Source organism: Zingiber officinale, chromosome 8B, assembly GCF_018446385.1.
Source record: "Zingiber officinale cultivar Zhangliang chromosome 8B, Zo_v1.1, whole genome shotgun sequence".
Lineage (NCBI taxonomy): Eukaryota > Viridiplantae > Streptophyta > Magnoliopsida > Zingiberales > Zingiberaceae > Zingiber > Zingiber officinale.
In genome coordinates this window covers 54,174,119-54,187,783 of record NC_056001.1, presented here as the reverse complement: position 1 = coordinate 54,187,783, position 13,665 = coordinate 54,174,119, and the positions used below count along the sequence as shown (strand labels likewise).

Genomic DNA, 13,665 nt, shown 5'->3' with positions numbered 1-13,665 from the left:
TAGATCAAAGATTAGCTGGCAACTTCATAAAACAACCCACAAACATATAGTTTCACTATCCAGGTCATTCTAATCATAAAACATCTGCAACATACCTTAAAAGATTTTCAGTAGCAAAGGTGGTACAAAACAAAGAGCTATATAAGGACATTTACAATGCAAATGATACACAAAAGCTCATCTTCTCGCCTTCTGCAGCCTCAAAGATGAGAAGAGGTAATTACTACCTATGACTATGCTGATTATGCCCATAAAATGTGAAAATTATGAACTTGCTCCTCTTATGGAATCATCGGATGTCGTTATCTGTCGTTAGTTTTACCAAAGAGGGTGTTTTCTTCAGGTTCTTATTGGTGGCGTCTTTGTTGGCGGTGATCTTTCCAACCTTCTTTGTTGGTTTTTTCTGTGATGAGACAAAACTATGCATAGTTTGATGGCCACGCTTTTGCTTCACAGACACAATCTCATTTACAGCCTTCTGAAGAGCATCCTTTGCAACAGTATAAAATTCAGCAGATGTCGCACCCTCTCTCGCACATCTCATGGCATCACGGGATAAATCGTTATACCGTGTTATAGAAGGGTCCTCCGTGTTTGCTCTAAGTTCAACACCATGATCATCCAAGAAAGAACTGCTCTTGGCATGCTTCGTCCACCTCTTTAAGATGTAATGGTTAGCCAATGCACGAACACCATTGACTATAAAAACTCTTAGAGCATGTCTACACAATATCCCAGAAGATTCAAACATGGAACAGCTGCAATGCGCTTTGTTTCTAGAGGCATCGAAATCAACAGTGTATAATTTGTCACCTTCCTCATTTCTTGTTACTCTATAACTGCTTATTAGCCCATCATCTATCTTGTCCACGTGATAACCCAAAGATTCAACAAATTCTTCCTGGAACCTGTCGAAAATAGTTCTTGTGTAGATACCAGCGGCCTGCTTTTCCATTGGTGAGGCAGTTCTCAGAAATGGCTTCTCAAACAATGTAATAAACTCTGCTTGTGCTTCTTTTTCATATTGAGTCGCGAGGGTCTGAGCAAGTTGCCTAACTGCCACCCGTAATGGAGTTTTCATTGTAAAATATTTTTCAATAACTTTGTCTAAAATTTCATATCTTCTAGACCCTTGGATTTCTGCTAAAAATGTTTGTTTCGTGAATACAGGGGCCCATTGATGGCGGATACTGTACAATGATTGCATATAAGTATTATTCTTCAGGCCATACCTATTTACAATGGCATCCCAGCATGACTCAAATGATTCAACTGTTTCACACTCGTCGATGCATACTCTAAGTTCACTTTCAAAAGGGACATGCCCTGAAAATAAATCAGACAATTCTTCCTGGATCGAGCTTAAGACATGCACCTTGCAAAAACAATGGCAAGTTTGTGGTAATACCTTAGCAACTGCCGATGAAAGTGTCCTGTTTAGTTCAGTAACCAATGAGACAGGAGGCATTGCTGGCATCGCTGCAAGCCACTGCTCCAAGAGCCAAGTAAGTGATGCCTCAGTTTCATCTACAAGCAGAGCACATCCAAATATGATCGGCTGAAGATGATGATTCACGCCTGTGAACATGACAATGGGAATCAACTCCTTGTCATTTCTGTACATAGTCTCAAATCTGACAGCATCACCGAAGTAGTAGTAAGCCATTCGAGCTTTGGAGTCAGCCCAAAAGATGTTGGTCATGCAGTTATTATTCTCGATCTGTACTGCATAATAAAAGGCAGGGTTCTCTAATTGTGTTTTCTTGAAATATTCAAGCAGATTTTGCACATCTTCTGGACCCAAATCATTGTAATGAATCTCTCTAGGGTATTGCGAGTCTTGACCATTCAATAGAAGATTGCGAGTATCAGAAAAGTTTTTAGCAATGACAAGTATCTCTCCTTGTGAACGAACACATCGAACCTTGCTTGGTGGAGAAGGCTTCAGCTCATGATTATGCTCCAGTACAAGTTTCGAAACCATCCAAATGTCGCCATCCTTCCGTATTATTTCAAATAATGCATCACAACCTTCTTTTGATAGATCTTGAATCTGTACCCTCTTGTTGTCATCATTACCGTTATCCCTTCCAGAATGGTAGCGATGCTTTGAACAAACAAGTTTCAACATTTTGAGGGATTCATCATGCAATGAACGGCGCGATTGTCGAACACGAGCCTCAAATCCCAAGCGGCTTGCATATGCATAATAAAACGTCTTGGCAATCTCAAGAGATTCAAACTCCATACCGATATAGGGATCCATCAGCGTATCTCCTTCTGTAGCAATGTAATGCACTCTGCTTGGCATTCCAACTTCATGATTGTGCTCTTTCACTAGCTTTGTCACCACCCACCTTTCATCTCCTCTTCTAATCACCTCGAGCATAGCCTTACATCCTTCTCGAATTGATGCAGCTCGTTTCCTCGTCTTCTTGCCAACAATAATACGTTTCTCTCTGCTGAACCCTTCTCTTGAGCACACAAAACGCAGCATTATGACAGATTCATTGCATTTTGAACGTCGTGACCTAGCAACGCGTACAGAGAAGCCTATACGTCCAGCATAAGCTATATAGAAAGTCTTTGCAGCCTCACCAGACTCGAACTCCATCCCAACAAAAGGTTCTAGTCTCGGATCAGCTTCCACCGCAAAAAGCTCCCTTCGAACAGACTGCTCCAACAACTCCAAAGGCTGTTGCTGCTGTTGATGCTGCGGAGCCGGCTGTGGCTGCTCTATATGGTGGTGGTGATGCTGACTAACAAGGTGATGCTCAGTCTCTACAACATGGACATGAGGACTTACGCCCAATGTTGTCCAGAAGTTAATGCTATCATCCTCGATGTTCACTTGGTGTTCTATCAATCCATTGTCACTGTGGGGATTACCATCCATCATCCTGGATCAAGCTCGAGAATTTCAAGAAAAGAAACACGATTCTTTTAATAGTGAAGAAACAAAAACACATAGATCGATGAAAAGGTTGCAACTTTAGCTCAAATCAAACAAATGATGAAGAAAGAAAAACGATCTTTCCCAAACTCAATCCACTGGTACCTGAAGACAACACCAAATCTAACAAAAACCACGACAAGAACAACCTTTCCCACACTCAATTCACTGATACCTGAAGGAAACATCAAATCGAACTAAGACACAACAAGAAACAAACTTTCCCACATCTGGACCACTGATACCTGAAGAAAAACATCAAATCGAACAAACGACAGGACAAAAGCCAATCTTCCAAGCATTCAATCAACCGAAGACTGAAGAACATTACAAAAAATCTCATAATAAGTAAACGCGAGAGCAAGAAAAGACAGCTAAATATCAACAAACTTCTATGGAACCCTAAAGATGGCAGAAGTGCCCGGGGAAATCGAACCTATTGGAAGAGACAGATCGAGTGACAAGGAGGGGGCGCTTACTTGCTGCTACGGCGGTGACTGGGTAGCTCCAGTTATATCGCCGATCTCCTCTCGGAATCTCCCGCCGTCCCGCAGGTGGTGCGAGGATACCCTAATCTCACCGCATCGGAGCGCAACGATAAGAGGGAAAAATAAAAATTAATCAATTAATTAAAAATACAAATAAAAGACTCGCCCTTATCCATGTACGTGTTTAGACCGATTTTGATTTCACGGGTCATCCGAGTTGGTATGTAATGGGATACTTGTCACATGAGGTCGTGGGGTCGAAACTCAGGGTAGTCGGGGCGTAAATCCCCTGTCCCTGTGCAGTTGCACACCTGTCACATGCTAGCTCAGGATGCTGTGATTTACCTCCCTCGTGATGGTCATGGGTCGGGTGCGGCGGGGGCGCTGGGGGCGAGCGACTTCGCCTTTTTGCCACGTGTTTAGATCGATTTTGGTCCATTCGGATGGATCTAGTGATTAACGTATATTGTGTTATCATCATGAAGTCTGGGATTCGAATCTCGATAAAGTCAAAGTAAGTGTCTCTCTTATGTGCTAGTCACTATTCCAAAAATTAATAGTCGTCCGTGATTTACCTCATCCGTGTTGGCCCTGAACGAATTGATAGAAGCGATGGAGATGAACATATTGACCGTTTACCATCTTGTTTAGACCGATTTTGTGGTCCAAGTCGAAACAAAACCAAGTTTACTGCAGGTTATATATTTTTTCAATGAACTACGTATATAAATTTATCAAATATCTATTTCACAAAGAAAAATTTTAACATGACTAAATCATGTATTTATTTTTAATTTTATTTTTATTAGTCGACTAGTATTATAGCGTAGTCGAATCTATTCGGTTTAATATCAAAACGCTGAATTTTCAATTAAATCAGTCGAATGAATTTTGAAATAAGTCGAACTGATTTATTTTTTTATTTTCTAAAAATCAAAATTGATTTTAGATTAAATCAATTGATAAATTAAACGAACTCGGATTGATATGAAACTAGCTCATATATATTTGTCTATCTCTCTTGATTATATTAATACCCTCAAATATCAATTTGGCGTTTGGTCCATCAGGCGATTTTGGACAAAATATAACCTTGGATTAATATGAAACGCGTTATTATATGTTCGTCTACCTCTGATGATTATTTTCATGCCCTCAAACTTTAATTTGACCCAATATACTGAGAGTAATTACGAATATGTTTGAAAATTTTAATTCATGTTTAAAAAAAATATATTATTTTCAATATATTGAGTCAAACTAAAGTTTGAGGGTATGGATATAATCAGAAGAGGTTGACGAATATACAAGAACGTGTTTCATGTCAATCCGTAAAATTGACTAATAAGCCAAATGACCTCAGATTTACATAAAATAAGTTTTTATATATTCGTCTACCTCTCCTGATTATATTCATGCCCTCGAACATCAATTTGACCTAATATATTGAGAGCAATGATTTTTTGAACACAAATTAAAATTTTCAAAAATATTCGTGTTCAACAAATCATTGTTCTCAATATATTGGGTCAAATTGGAATTTGAGGGCATGGATATAATTAGAAGAACTAGTTGAATATATAGGATCTAGTTTCATGTCAATATAAGATCTTTTGATCCATCAGTCGATTTTGAATACTAATTAAATTTTTTAAAATATTTTTTATTTCAAAAACTTATTACTCTAATATATTAGGTTAAATTGATATTTGATGGTATGAATATAATCAGGAGAACTAGTCGAACTCATAGAATCTAGTTTCATGCTAATCCGAGATTATTTGGTTAATCAATAAGGGTGTAAATGAATCAAGCAGCTCATGAGCTATTCGAAACTCGATTCGATAAAAGATCGTTTAAACTCGTTTAATGAGGCTCGTTAAAATAAACAAACCAAGCTCAAGTTTCACAATATTCTACTCGTTAGCTCGTGAATATATTCGTTAAGCTCATAAATAAACTTTTAAATAAAAATAATAATAATTTTGATATTGAATTTATAGATTTTACACTAAACATATATAGATAAATATATTAAATTTGTTTATTATAATAAAATTATAAATTTTAATAAGAATATTCTTCTAAATATATAATTTAATTTTTAATAAATATTTAAATTTATAATTTATATTTATTAAACTCGTTTATGCTCTATAAAAGTTCGAATAAACTCATGAGTCATAAATATATTCGTTAAATAAAACTCGAGCTCGATTATAAATGAGTCAAACTCAAACATTCAAGAGTTCGGCTCGACTCGATTACACCCCTATCCATCAGCCAATTTTGCCCAAAACTGGTTGATGGACCAAATGACCTCGAATTGACATAAACACATTCTTATATGTTCGTCTTTCTCTTTTGATTATATTAATGCCCTCAAACTTTAATTTGATCCAATATATTAAAAACAATATTTTTTTAACACGAATTGAATCTTTCAAATATATTCGTGTTTAAAAATTATTGCTCTCAATATATTGGGACAAATTAAAGTTTGAGTGCATGAATATAATCAGGAGAGGTGGATGAACATATAAGAACGTGTATCATGTCAATCTTAGGTCATTTGGTTCATCAGCCGATTTTGGGCAAAATCGGCTGATAGACCAAATGACCTCGGATTAACATGAAACTATATTCTATGTGTTTGACTAGTTCTCTTAATTATATACATGTCCTCAAATATCAATTTAACCCAATATATTGAGAGAAATAATTTTTTGAAATAAAAAATATTTTAAAAAATTAATTCATGTTCAAAATCGGCTGATGGATCAAACGACCTCGGATTTGCATGAAACTAGATCCTATATATTCGGCTAGTTCTCCTAATTATATCCATGCCCTAAAATTTCAATTTGACCCAATATATTGAGAACAATAATTTTTTGAATACAAATTAAAATTTTCAAGTATATTTGTGTTCAACAACAATGATTGCTCTCAATATATTAGGTCAAATTGAAGTTTGAGGGCATAGATATAATCAGGAGAGATAGACGAATATATAAAAACTTGTTTCATGTCAATCAGAGGTAATTTGGTCCATCAGCCGATTTTATCCCAAATCGGCTAATGGACCAAATGACCTCAAATTTATATGAAATAAGTGTTGGTGCAACATCCCTCAGGTCAAGGTTGACCTGGTTGACCAAGCTGAGTCTTGGTTTGAGTTTAGATGTTTGACAATAAGAAATTGATTGAAGAAGAGTCAAGTAGATCAAGGTTGACCGGATACTTGACTGGGAAGTCCTAACTGGGATGTTAGGTAGAATGGAAGTCCTGGTGAGTGAAGCCAGGCAGAAGGGAAGTCCTAGTGAGTGAAGCTAGGCAGATTGAAAACCCTAGTGAGTGAAGCTAGGTGAAAGTCCTGGTGAGTGAAGCCAAGTGAAAGCCCTAGTGAGTGAAGCTAGGCAGATGGAAAACCCTAGTGAGTGAAGCTAGGTGAAAGTCCTGGTGAGTGAAGTCAGGCAAGAAAAAATCCAGATGGATCAAGGACGATCGGACATCTGGTGTTGAAAAGTCCAAGTGGGTCAAAGGGAGTGACCAGACACTTGGTGGGAAGTCCTAGCAGGTCAAAGGAGTGACCAGATGCTAGGCATGATGTACCAACAAGTCAAGGTTGACCAGATGTTGGTTTGAGAGGCTTGGAACTTGGTTTTGGGCAAAAACCAAGTGTTGGATCGATCAGTGGATCGATCCAGGAGATGGATCGATCAGTGGATCGATCCAGGCCTTTCCTAAGCGAACAGAGAGCCTCTGGATCGATCCGTGGATCAATCCAGATGTCCCAATCGATCAGTGGATCGATTGGGACGCGGCTGCTTCGCGCGATAAGCGCTGGATCGATCCATGGATCGATCCAAGCGTTTTTCCCAGAGCACAGAGGCGCTCTGGATCGATCCATGGATCGATCCAAAGCCTCCCCGATCGATTGGGAACATTCGGATCGATCGGGATCCGACCGTTGGCGTCGATAAAGGCCGCAGGCGCACGATTCCTTCGGCATCTCTTCACCGATTCATTCCAGATCTCTCGCCAGCTCCTCCACAACACTCACAAAGCTCAGATCGCCAGTTCTTGAAGGATCTTGGAAGTTCTCCAAGTCAAGAGGCGGATCAAAACCAAGAAGAGAAGCTAGGGTTAGGGTTTACACTCATTGTAAGCTTGTAAGCTTGTATTTCTTGTATCATTTCTCTCTCTTCTTGTATTAAGTCTTGTAGGGCTTCTCCGCCTTTGGTAGTTACCATAAAGGAGAGTTTTATTAGTGGAGGGTGTGTGTGTTGGTGTGGATCCTTGGATTAGTCACCTCTTGTGAGGTGGATACCAAGTAAACCAACCGTGTTAGCGTTGTGTGATTGTTTGTGTATTTTCCGCTGCCATATCTTTGAAGAAACAAGCAACGCCGAGCACCGAGCGAACGCGACGAGCTATTCACCCCCCCCCCCCCTCTAGCTACTTTTGGTCCTAACAATAAGTTTTTATATGTTCATCTACTTCTCTTGATTATATTCATGCTCTCAAATATCAATTTAACATAATATATTAAGAGCAATGATTTTTTTAATATAAATTAAACTTTTCAAATATATTCGTGTTCAACAAATCATTACTCTCAATATATTGAGTCAAATTGACATTTAAGGATATGAATATAGTCAGGAGAGGTAGAATAACACATAAGAACTAGTTTCATGTCAATCTGATATCATTTAGTACATCAGCCGATTTTAGGTGAAACTGGCTGATGTACCAAACGTTAAATTGACATTTGAGGGTATGAATATAATCAAGAGAGATAGACGAACACATAAGAACAAGTTTTATATAAATCTATGATCGTTTGATCTATCAACTAATTTAATCTAAAATTAACTTTGATTTAAAAAAACAAAAAAAAATAAGAAAATAAATCAATTTGAGTGATTTCAAAACTCATTCCACTTATTTAATTAAAAATTCAGTGTTTCGATAAAAATCAAATTGATTCGACTGTTCTATAATATCAATCGACTGATAAGGATAAAATCAAAAATAAATATGTGATTTAGTTATTTTAAAACTTCCTTACGTGAAATGGGTATTTTACAAACTTTTATACATGGTGGCAAAAGGCGAATACGCTCGCTCCCAGCGCCCCCGCCAACCCGTCCCAGGGCCAACACGGAGGAGGGACAAACTGTTGGATCGAGACCGCGCTAGATGGGGGGGGTGAATAGCGCTCGTGGTTTTCACACGTTTTGTAATCAAAAAACGTACGAGTAAATGCACAGCGGGAATGATAAAAGAAACAATCACACAGAAGACAAGGACACCAAGATTTACTTGGTTCGGAGCCTTGGGCGACTCCTACTCTAAGGCCCGCGATCGTTTATTGCTTTCGGTGGGCAACAACTATAATATCGTTAAAGTGTTACAATTCAAAGTACAAGTAAATACAGTAATTAAATATACCAACGACAAGAGAAATGACAAATTCTAAGCTCCAGGTCGTCGGCGTCAGGTTGTAGCTTCATCGAAACTTCTCGTTAGCAACTGGTTGCAGAAAAATCGCTTGGAAGAAGATTCTTTGAACTGCTGGTCAAGATGTCCTTAAATAGACTGTTGGAGGCACCTCAAAGCCCCTTGAGGGTGCCTCCACAGTGCCGAGTCAATCGCGCGGATGAGCGTTGAATCCTTCGCAGCTTATCCGGTTGAAGGTGCCTCCATACACCTTGAGGGCACCTCCAAGCTTGTCTGAGGCGCCTCCAGCTCCGTCCGAGGCGCCTCCAGCCCTGCTGTGTGCATTGCATCTGCTTTGCACTCGAGGCGCCTCAAGCTCTATGAGGGTGCCTCGGGTATTGTTCATCCGAGGCCAAAAAGTGCTCTTTTGTCCCTGCAAGATAGGTTAGTCCACAACACAACCACATATCCTACAAAACAAAGTTAGCACACATAATAAACACAGTAAAGAATATATTTGACAGTCTCCGGACTATCCGGTTCTGACTTCGGATTTCTGACCGAAAACCCGAGGTCGAACCGACGCCTACTATTCCCTCCGCGGGGAGCGCGTCCTCACATACTCCACTTAGGAGAGCGTACCTGATGCCAGTCCGATCCTCCAGATCAATTGGACTTTTCGCCTAAGGTTACCACCCCCTAGGACCTAGGGTTACCACCCCCTAGGACCTAAGATTACCGCCTCTTAAGGTTTTCCTTCACCTAGGGTTACCACCCCCTAAGACCTAAGGTTACCACCCCTTAGGGTTTTTCACCACCTAGGGTTACCACCCCCTATGACCTAAGGTTACCGCCCCTTAGGATTTTCCACCTGTCTAACCGTAGTTAGGACTTTCCTGCAAACTCATTCAAGTACATTAGATAACAACACAATTTAACTTGAACCCTTTGACATAATCAAAACATAGATTCAATCGTCGGATGCTTCCTGCACCAATAATCTCCCCCTTTTTTATTATGGCAACACGGTTCAAAGTTAAGTAAAAAAATATGGGAATAAATAAGAAATTTAAACATGAACATGAAAATTTTGTAAAACTTATGCTCCTCCTTATGTTTAAATTCTTAATTCTTAATTTTCTTTAACTTTGACTTTTCTCTCCCCCTTTGACATAACTCAAAAAGAATAAGTAGAGAGAAAAAAAAACTTTATGTAATTCTAAGCTCCCCCTGAAAAGTAGCACTTTATCGAGAAAAATAAAGACTTTTCTCGATAGAAGTTTAGTTTAAGTACTTAACTTAAAACATATTTTGATAAAAAGCTTTAGCTTAAGAAAAAATTTAATACAATCTTAGATTTAAAGTTAAAAACTTAACTAAAAACTATTTTCTTGAAAAACTACTGAATTAAGTAAGTGATTTGAAAAATACTTAGTTTTTTAGATAATTTTTCATTTTTAAAAATAAATTGATTTTTTGGAAGTATTTTGAAAAAAAAAAAATTAAAAACTTAGCTCGACTCCCTTCATCTCCCTTGATTAATGTCTTAATAAATTCTTAGGGTCCTAGAGTTCAAGCATGTGTATTTAAACAAGAATAGAAGATATTATTTTCCTAATTTTTCATCTCATCCATTCTAAATTATCAAGTATGTTCAGCTAATAAGTGAGTGTGAGACGGAGTTGTCTTTATTTTAATTTTATTAATATTGAAATGATATTTAAGATAAGTGTGAGTTTGAATTTCAAATGAGTAAATATTTAAAATTTTAAAGATATATTATAAATTAATTGAGTTTGTAATCATAATTTTAAAATATGATTTGAAAATTAATTAAGATTTTAAAAATTAATTGTCTTTAAAAGATTCTGAATGTAATTTGGAAAAACTAATTATTATATGATTTGAACATTAATTGAGATTTTTTAAATTATATGATTTGGAAATTTTAATTAATAATTTGAAATTTAATTATGATTTGAAAATTATAATTTTGTCGATAATGATTTTGAATTTTAATTATGATTTGAAAATTTAAATTTTGTAGATAATGATTTTACATTTTAATTATGATTTGAAAATTTTAATTTTATAGATAATGATTTTGAATTTTAATTATGATTTGAACCTTAATAATTATCAGTTAGATTTTGACAATTGAGTATGATTTGAAAATTGATTATTATTTAAAACTTAAGATTAAGATTTTGAAAAAAAAAAATAATTAATGATTATAAAATTAATTTTTATTTTTAAAATAATTATTTAAAATATTTTTAAAGGAATTTTAAAATATTTTTTTTAAAAAAAGGTTTTTAAAATAATTTTTAAATAATTTTTACAAGGATTTTTAAAATGTTTTTTAAAATAATTTTTAAAGGATTTGTAAAAGTTTTTAAAATAATTTTTAAAAGGATTTTTAAAAGGATTTTTTAAAAGGTTTTTAAAATTTTTAACTAAGTTATCCTAGATCTATCTCACCCGATTCTAAATTATCAATCAGGGAACCTTATGTAGTTTTGTGAGATGGTTATCTTTACTTAAGATTATTTCTAAGGATTAATTTACATTTGAGTTACACTTAGATTTTCCAATTAGTCAATTAAATACACATTTCAAATATTAGCTCCCAGATTGTGACGAGGCATTAGGCCTTCTTGGGTATAGGATCATCCACCACTTCTAGACAGAGTCTTTCAAAGAAATTATATATTTAATTTCCCTTTTGAAACCCCTAGGTTTACTAAACAAGTGTAAATTACGCCTAGGTGCTTAATCTATCCTAATCTAAACATGCATAATACAAGGAAAATAAATAAACAATCATCAATCAATTTTATCTATTTATTAAGATAGTTTTTCTATTGGCTCCCCCAGGATCATAGCCTCGATATAGTCTATCAAGGTAATGTACTTGATCCTTTGGGACCCAATATTGACCAAGTCCAACTTGATTGACCAAGTTGGACTTAGGTACTCATGCTTGGACTATCTTACTATTTGGTATATTCACTAAAGTTAGATAGGATCGATATTTCTTTTTTATTTTAAATCATAATCCGGATCTATTGTAAATGGCTCTTTATTTTCTAAGAATTAGGTCAAGGTTCTTGGAGCTCAAAGAAAACTGTTCCAACATGTTCTTTAAATCCTTGACCTGAGTTTTCAGGCTGGATTTTCTTCCTCGAGCTTTTGGACTTGAGTTGAGTTTCCAGTCTGAACTGGGTCAGGCAAGGATTCGAAGTTAGTCATTTCCTTAAGGGTTGTTACCTCCTTTTGGAGTGACTTAATCCGGACGTTGGATTTAGCTAATTTCTTTAACAAATAAGAAATTAAATCTTCTGAATTATCCACTTTAGAAATTAACGAGCTTACAGTGAATTTGGGCCCTTAGAAAGCGTATACGGATCCGTGGCTTCGCTCGGACTCGGTTCTGGATTCGCTCTCGATTTCAGTCTCGACCTCGGACTCGGTTTCGGCAACATGTGCTAGTACCGATAAAGCGAGTAGGCTTGATTGTTCTTCTTCGTCGGATTCAGATTCGTCTGACGACTCGGACCATGTAGCCTTCAGTGCTTTCTTCGTCTTGCTTATTCCTGCAAATAACGCAACACCTTTCTCGGCCGGAGTAGTATTAGTCTGCTCAAATAATTCGTCTATTAAATTACACTTACTTTCATGTCTGATGTGTTCTCGTGTAGGTCGATCAACTTCTCCCATAACTCCTTTGCACTTGAGAAGGGGCTGACGCGGTTCAACCCTTCATTGGTTAAGCCGCACTGGAGTGTATACGTTGCTTTGGCATTTGCCTCAACCTTCTTGATTTGATTTGCATCCCAGTTCTCGTATAGAATTAGCTTGCCGACGCTGTCAGTTGGTAGTTCCAGCCCGATTTTGATGATTATCCAGACTTCGAAATTGGTTTGAAGGTACACCTCCATCCGTCCCTTCCAGTAGCCGAAATCTTCTCCGGTGAAGAGCGGAGGTCGGGCTGTGCTGTAGCCTTCTTGATGGGCAATAAATTCTTGCACAAGGAAAATAAAAAAACTTATCCCAGAACTTGATCCTGGATTAGTAGTGCGGTATAAAAGTAAAAATAAATTAAGATCTCGAGTGGTGTTGCACCAACTTCGAGACAAATCCAATTACGAAAGAAATAAGATCAGAAGACGGCAAGAATACCGATTTCGATCGACTCCGAAAAAAAATGAAATCACCACGACAAGAATGCTTGATTGGTGGTTGCACCAAATCGAAGCTACCCCGCTCTGATACCAATTGTTGGATCGAGACCGTGCTAGAGGGGGGGTGAATGACGCTCGTGGCTTTCACACATTTTGTAATCGAAAAACGTACGAGTAAATGCACAGCGGGAATAATAAAAGAAACAATCACACAGAAGACAAGGACACCAAGATTTACTTGGTTCGGAGCCTTGGGCGACTCCTACTCCAAGGTCTGCGATCGTTGATCGCTTTCGGTGGGCAACAACTATAATATCGTTAAAGTGTTACAATTCAAAGTACAAGTAAATACAGTAATTAAATATACCAACGACAAGAGAAATGGCAAATTATGAGCTCCGGGTCGTCGGCGTCAAGTTGTAGCTTCGTCGGAACTTCTTGTTTGCAGCTGGTTGCAGAAAGATCGCTTGGAAGAAAATTCTTTGAGCTGCTGGCCGAGATGTCCTTAAATAGACTGTTGGAGGCGCCTCAAAGCCCCTTGAGGGCGCCTCCACAGTGTCGAGTCAATCGCGCGGATGAGCGCTGAATCCTT

The 13,665-nt window shown here is 37.3% G+C and overlaps 1 protein-coding gene across 2 annotated transcripts; it reads right to left on the bottom strand.

Annotated features, from left to right (window-relative positions):
• Positions 1-3,584, bottom strand: LOC122015355 (protein FAR1-RELATED SEQUENCE 5-like). Of its 2 annotated transcripts, none has more exons than XM_042572205.1 (2): positions 3,433-3,584; positions 1-2,900 (listed from the first exon to the last, which is right to left on the bottom strand). In XM_042572205.1, exon 2 carries the CDS (start codon positions 2,897-2,899, stop codon positions 290-292), a length of 2,610 nt encoding a protein of 869 aa, XP_042428139.1. In that variant the 5' UTR covers position 2,900; positions 3,433-3,584; the 3' UTR covers positions 1-289. The 2 variants fall into 2 exon arrangements, with proteins under 2 accessions (XP_042428139.1, XP_042428140.1); XM_042572206.1 differs by having other exon boundaries at positions 1-2,910; positions 3,433-3,562.
• Positions 3,585-13,665: the final 10,081 nt, after the last annotated feature.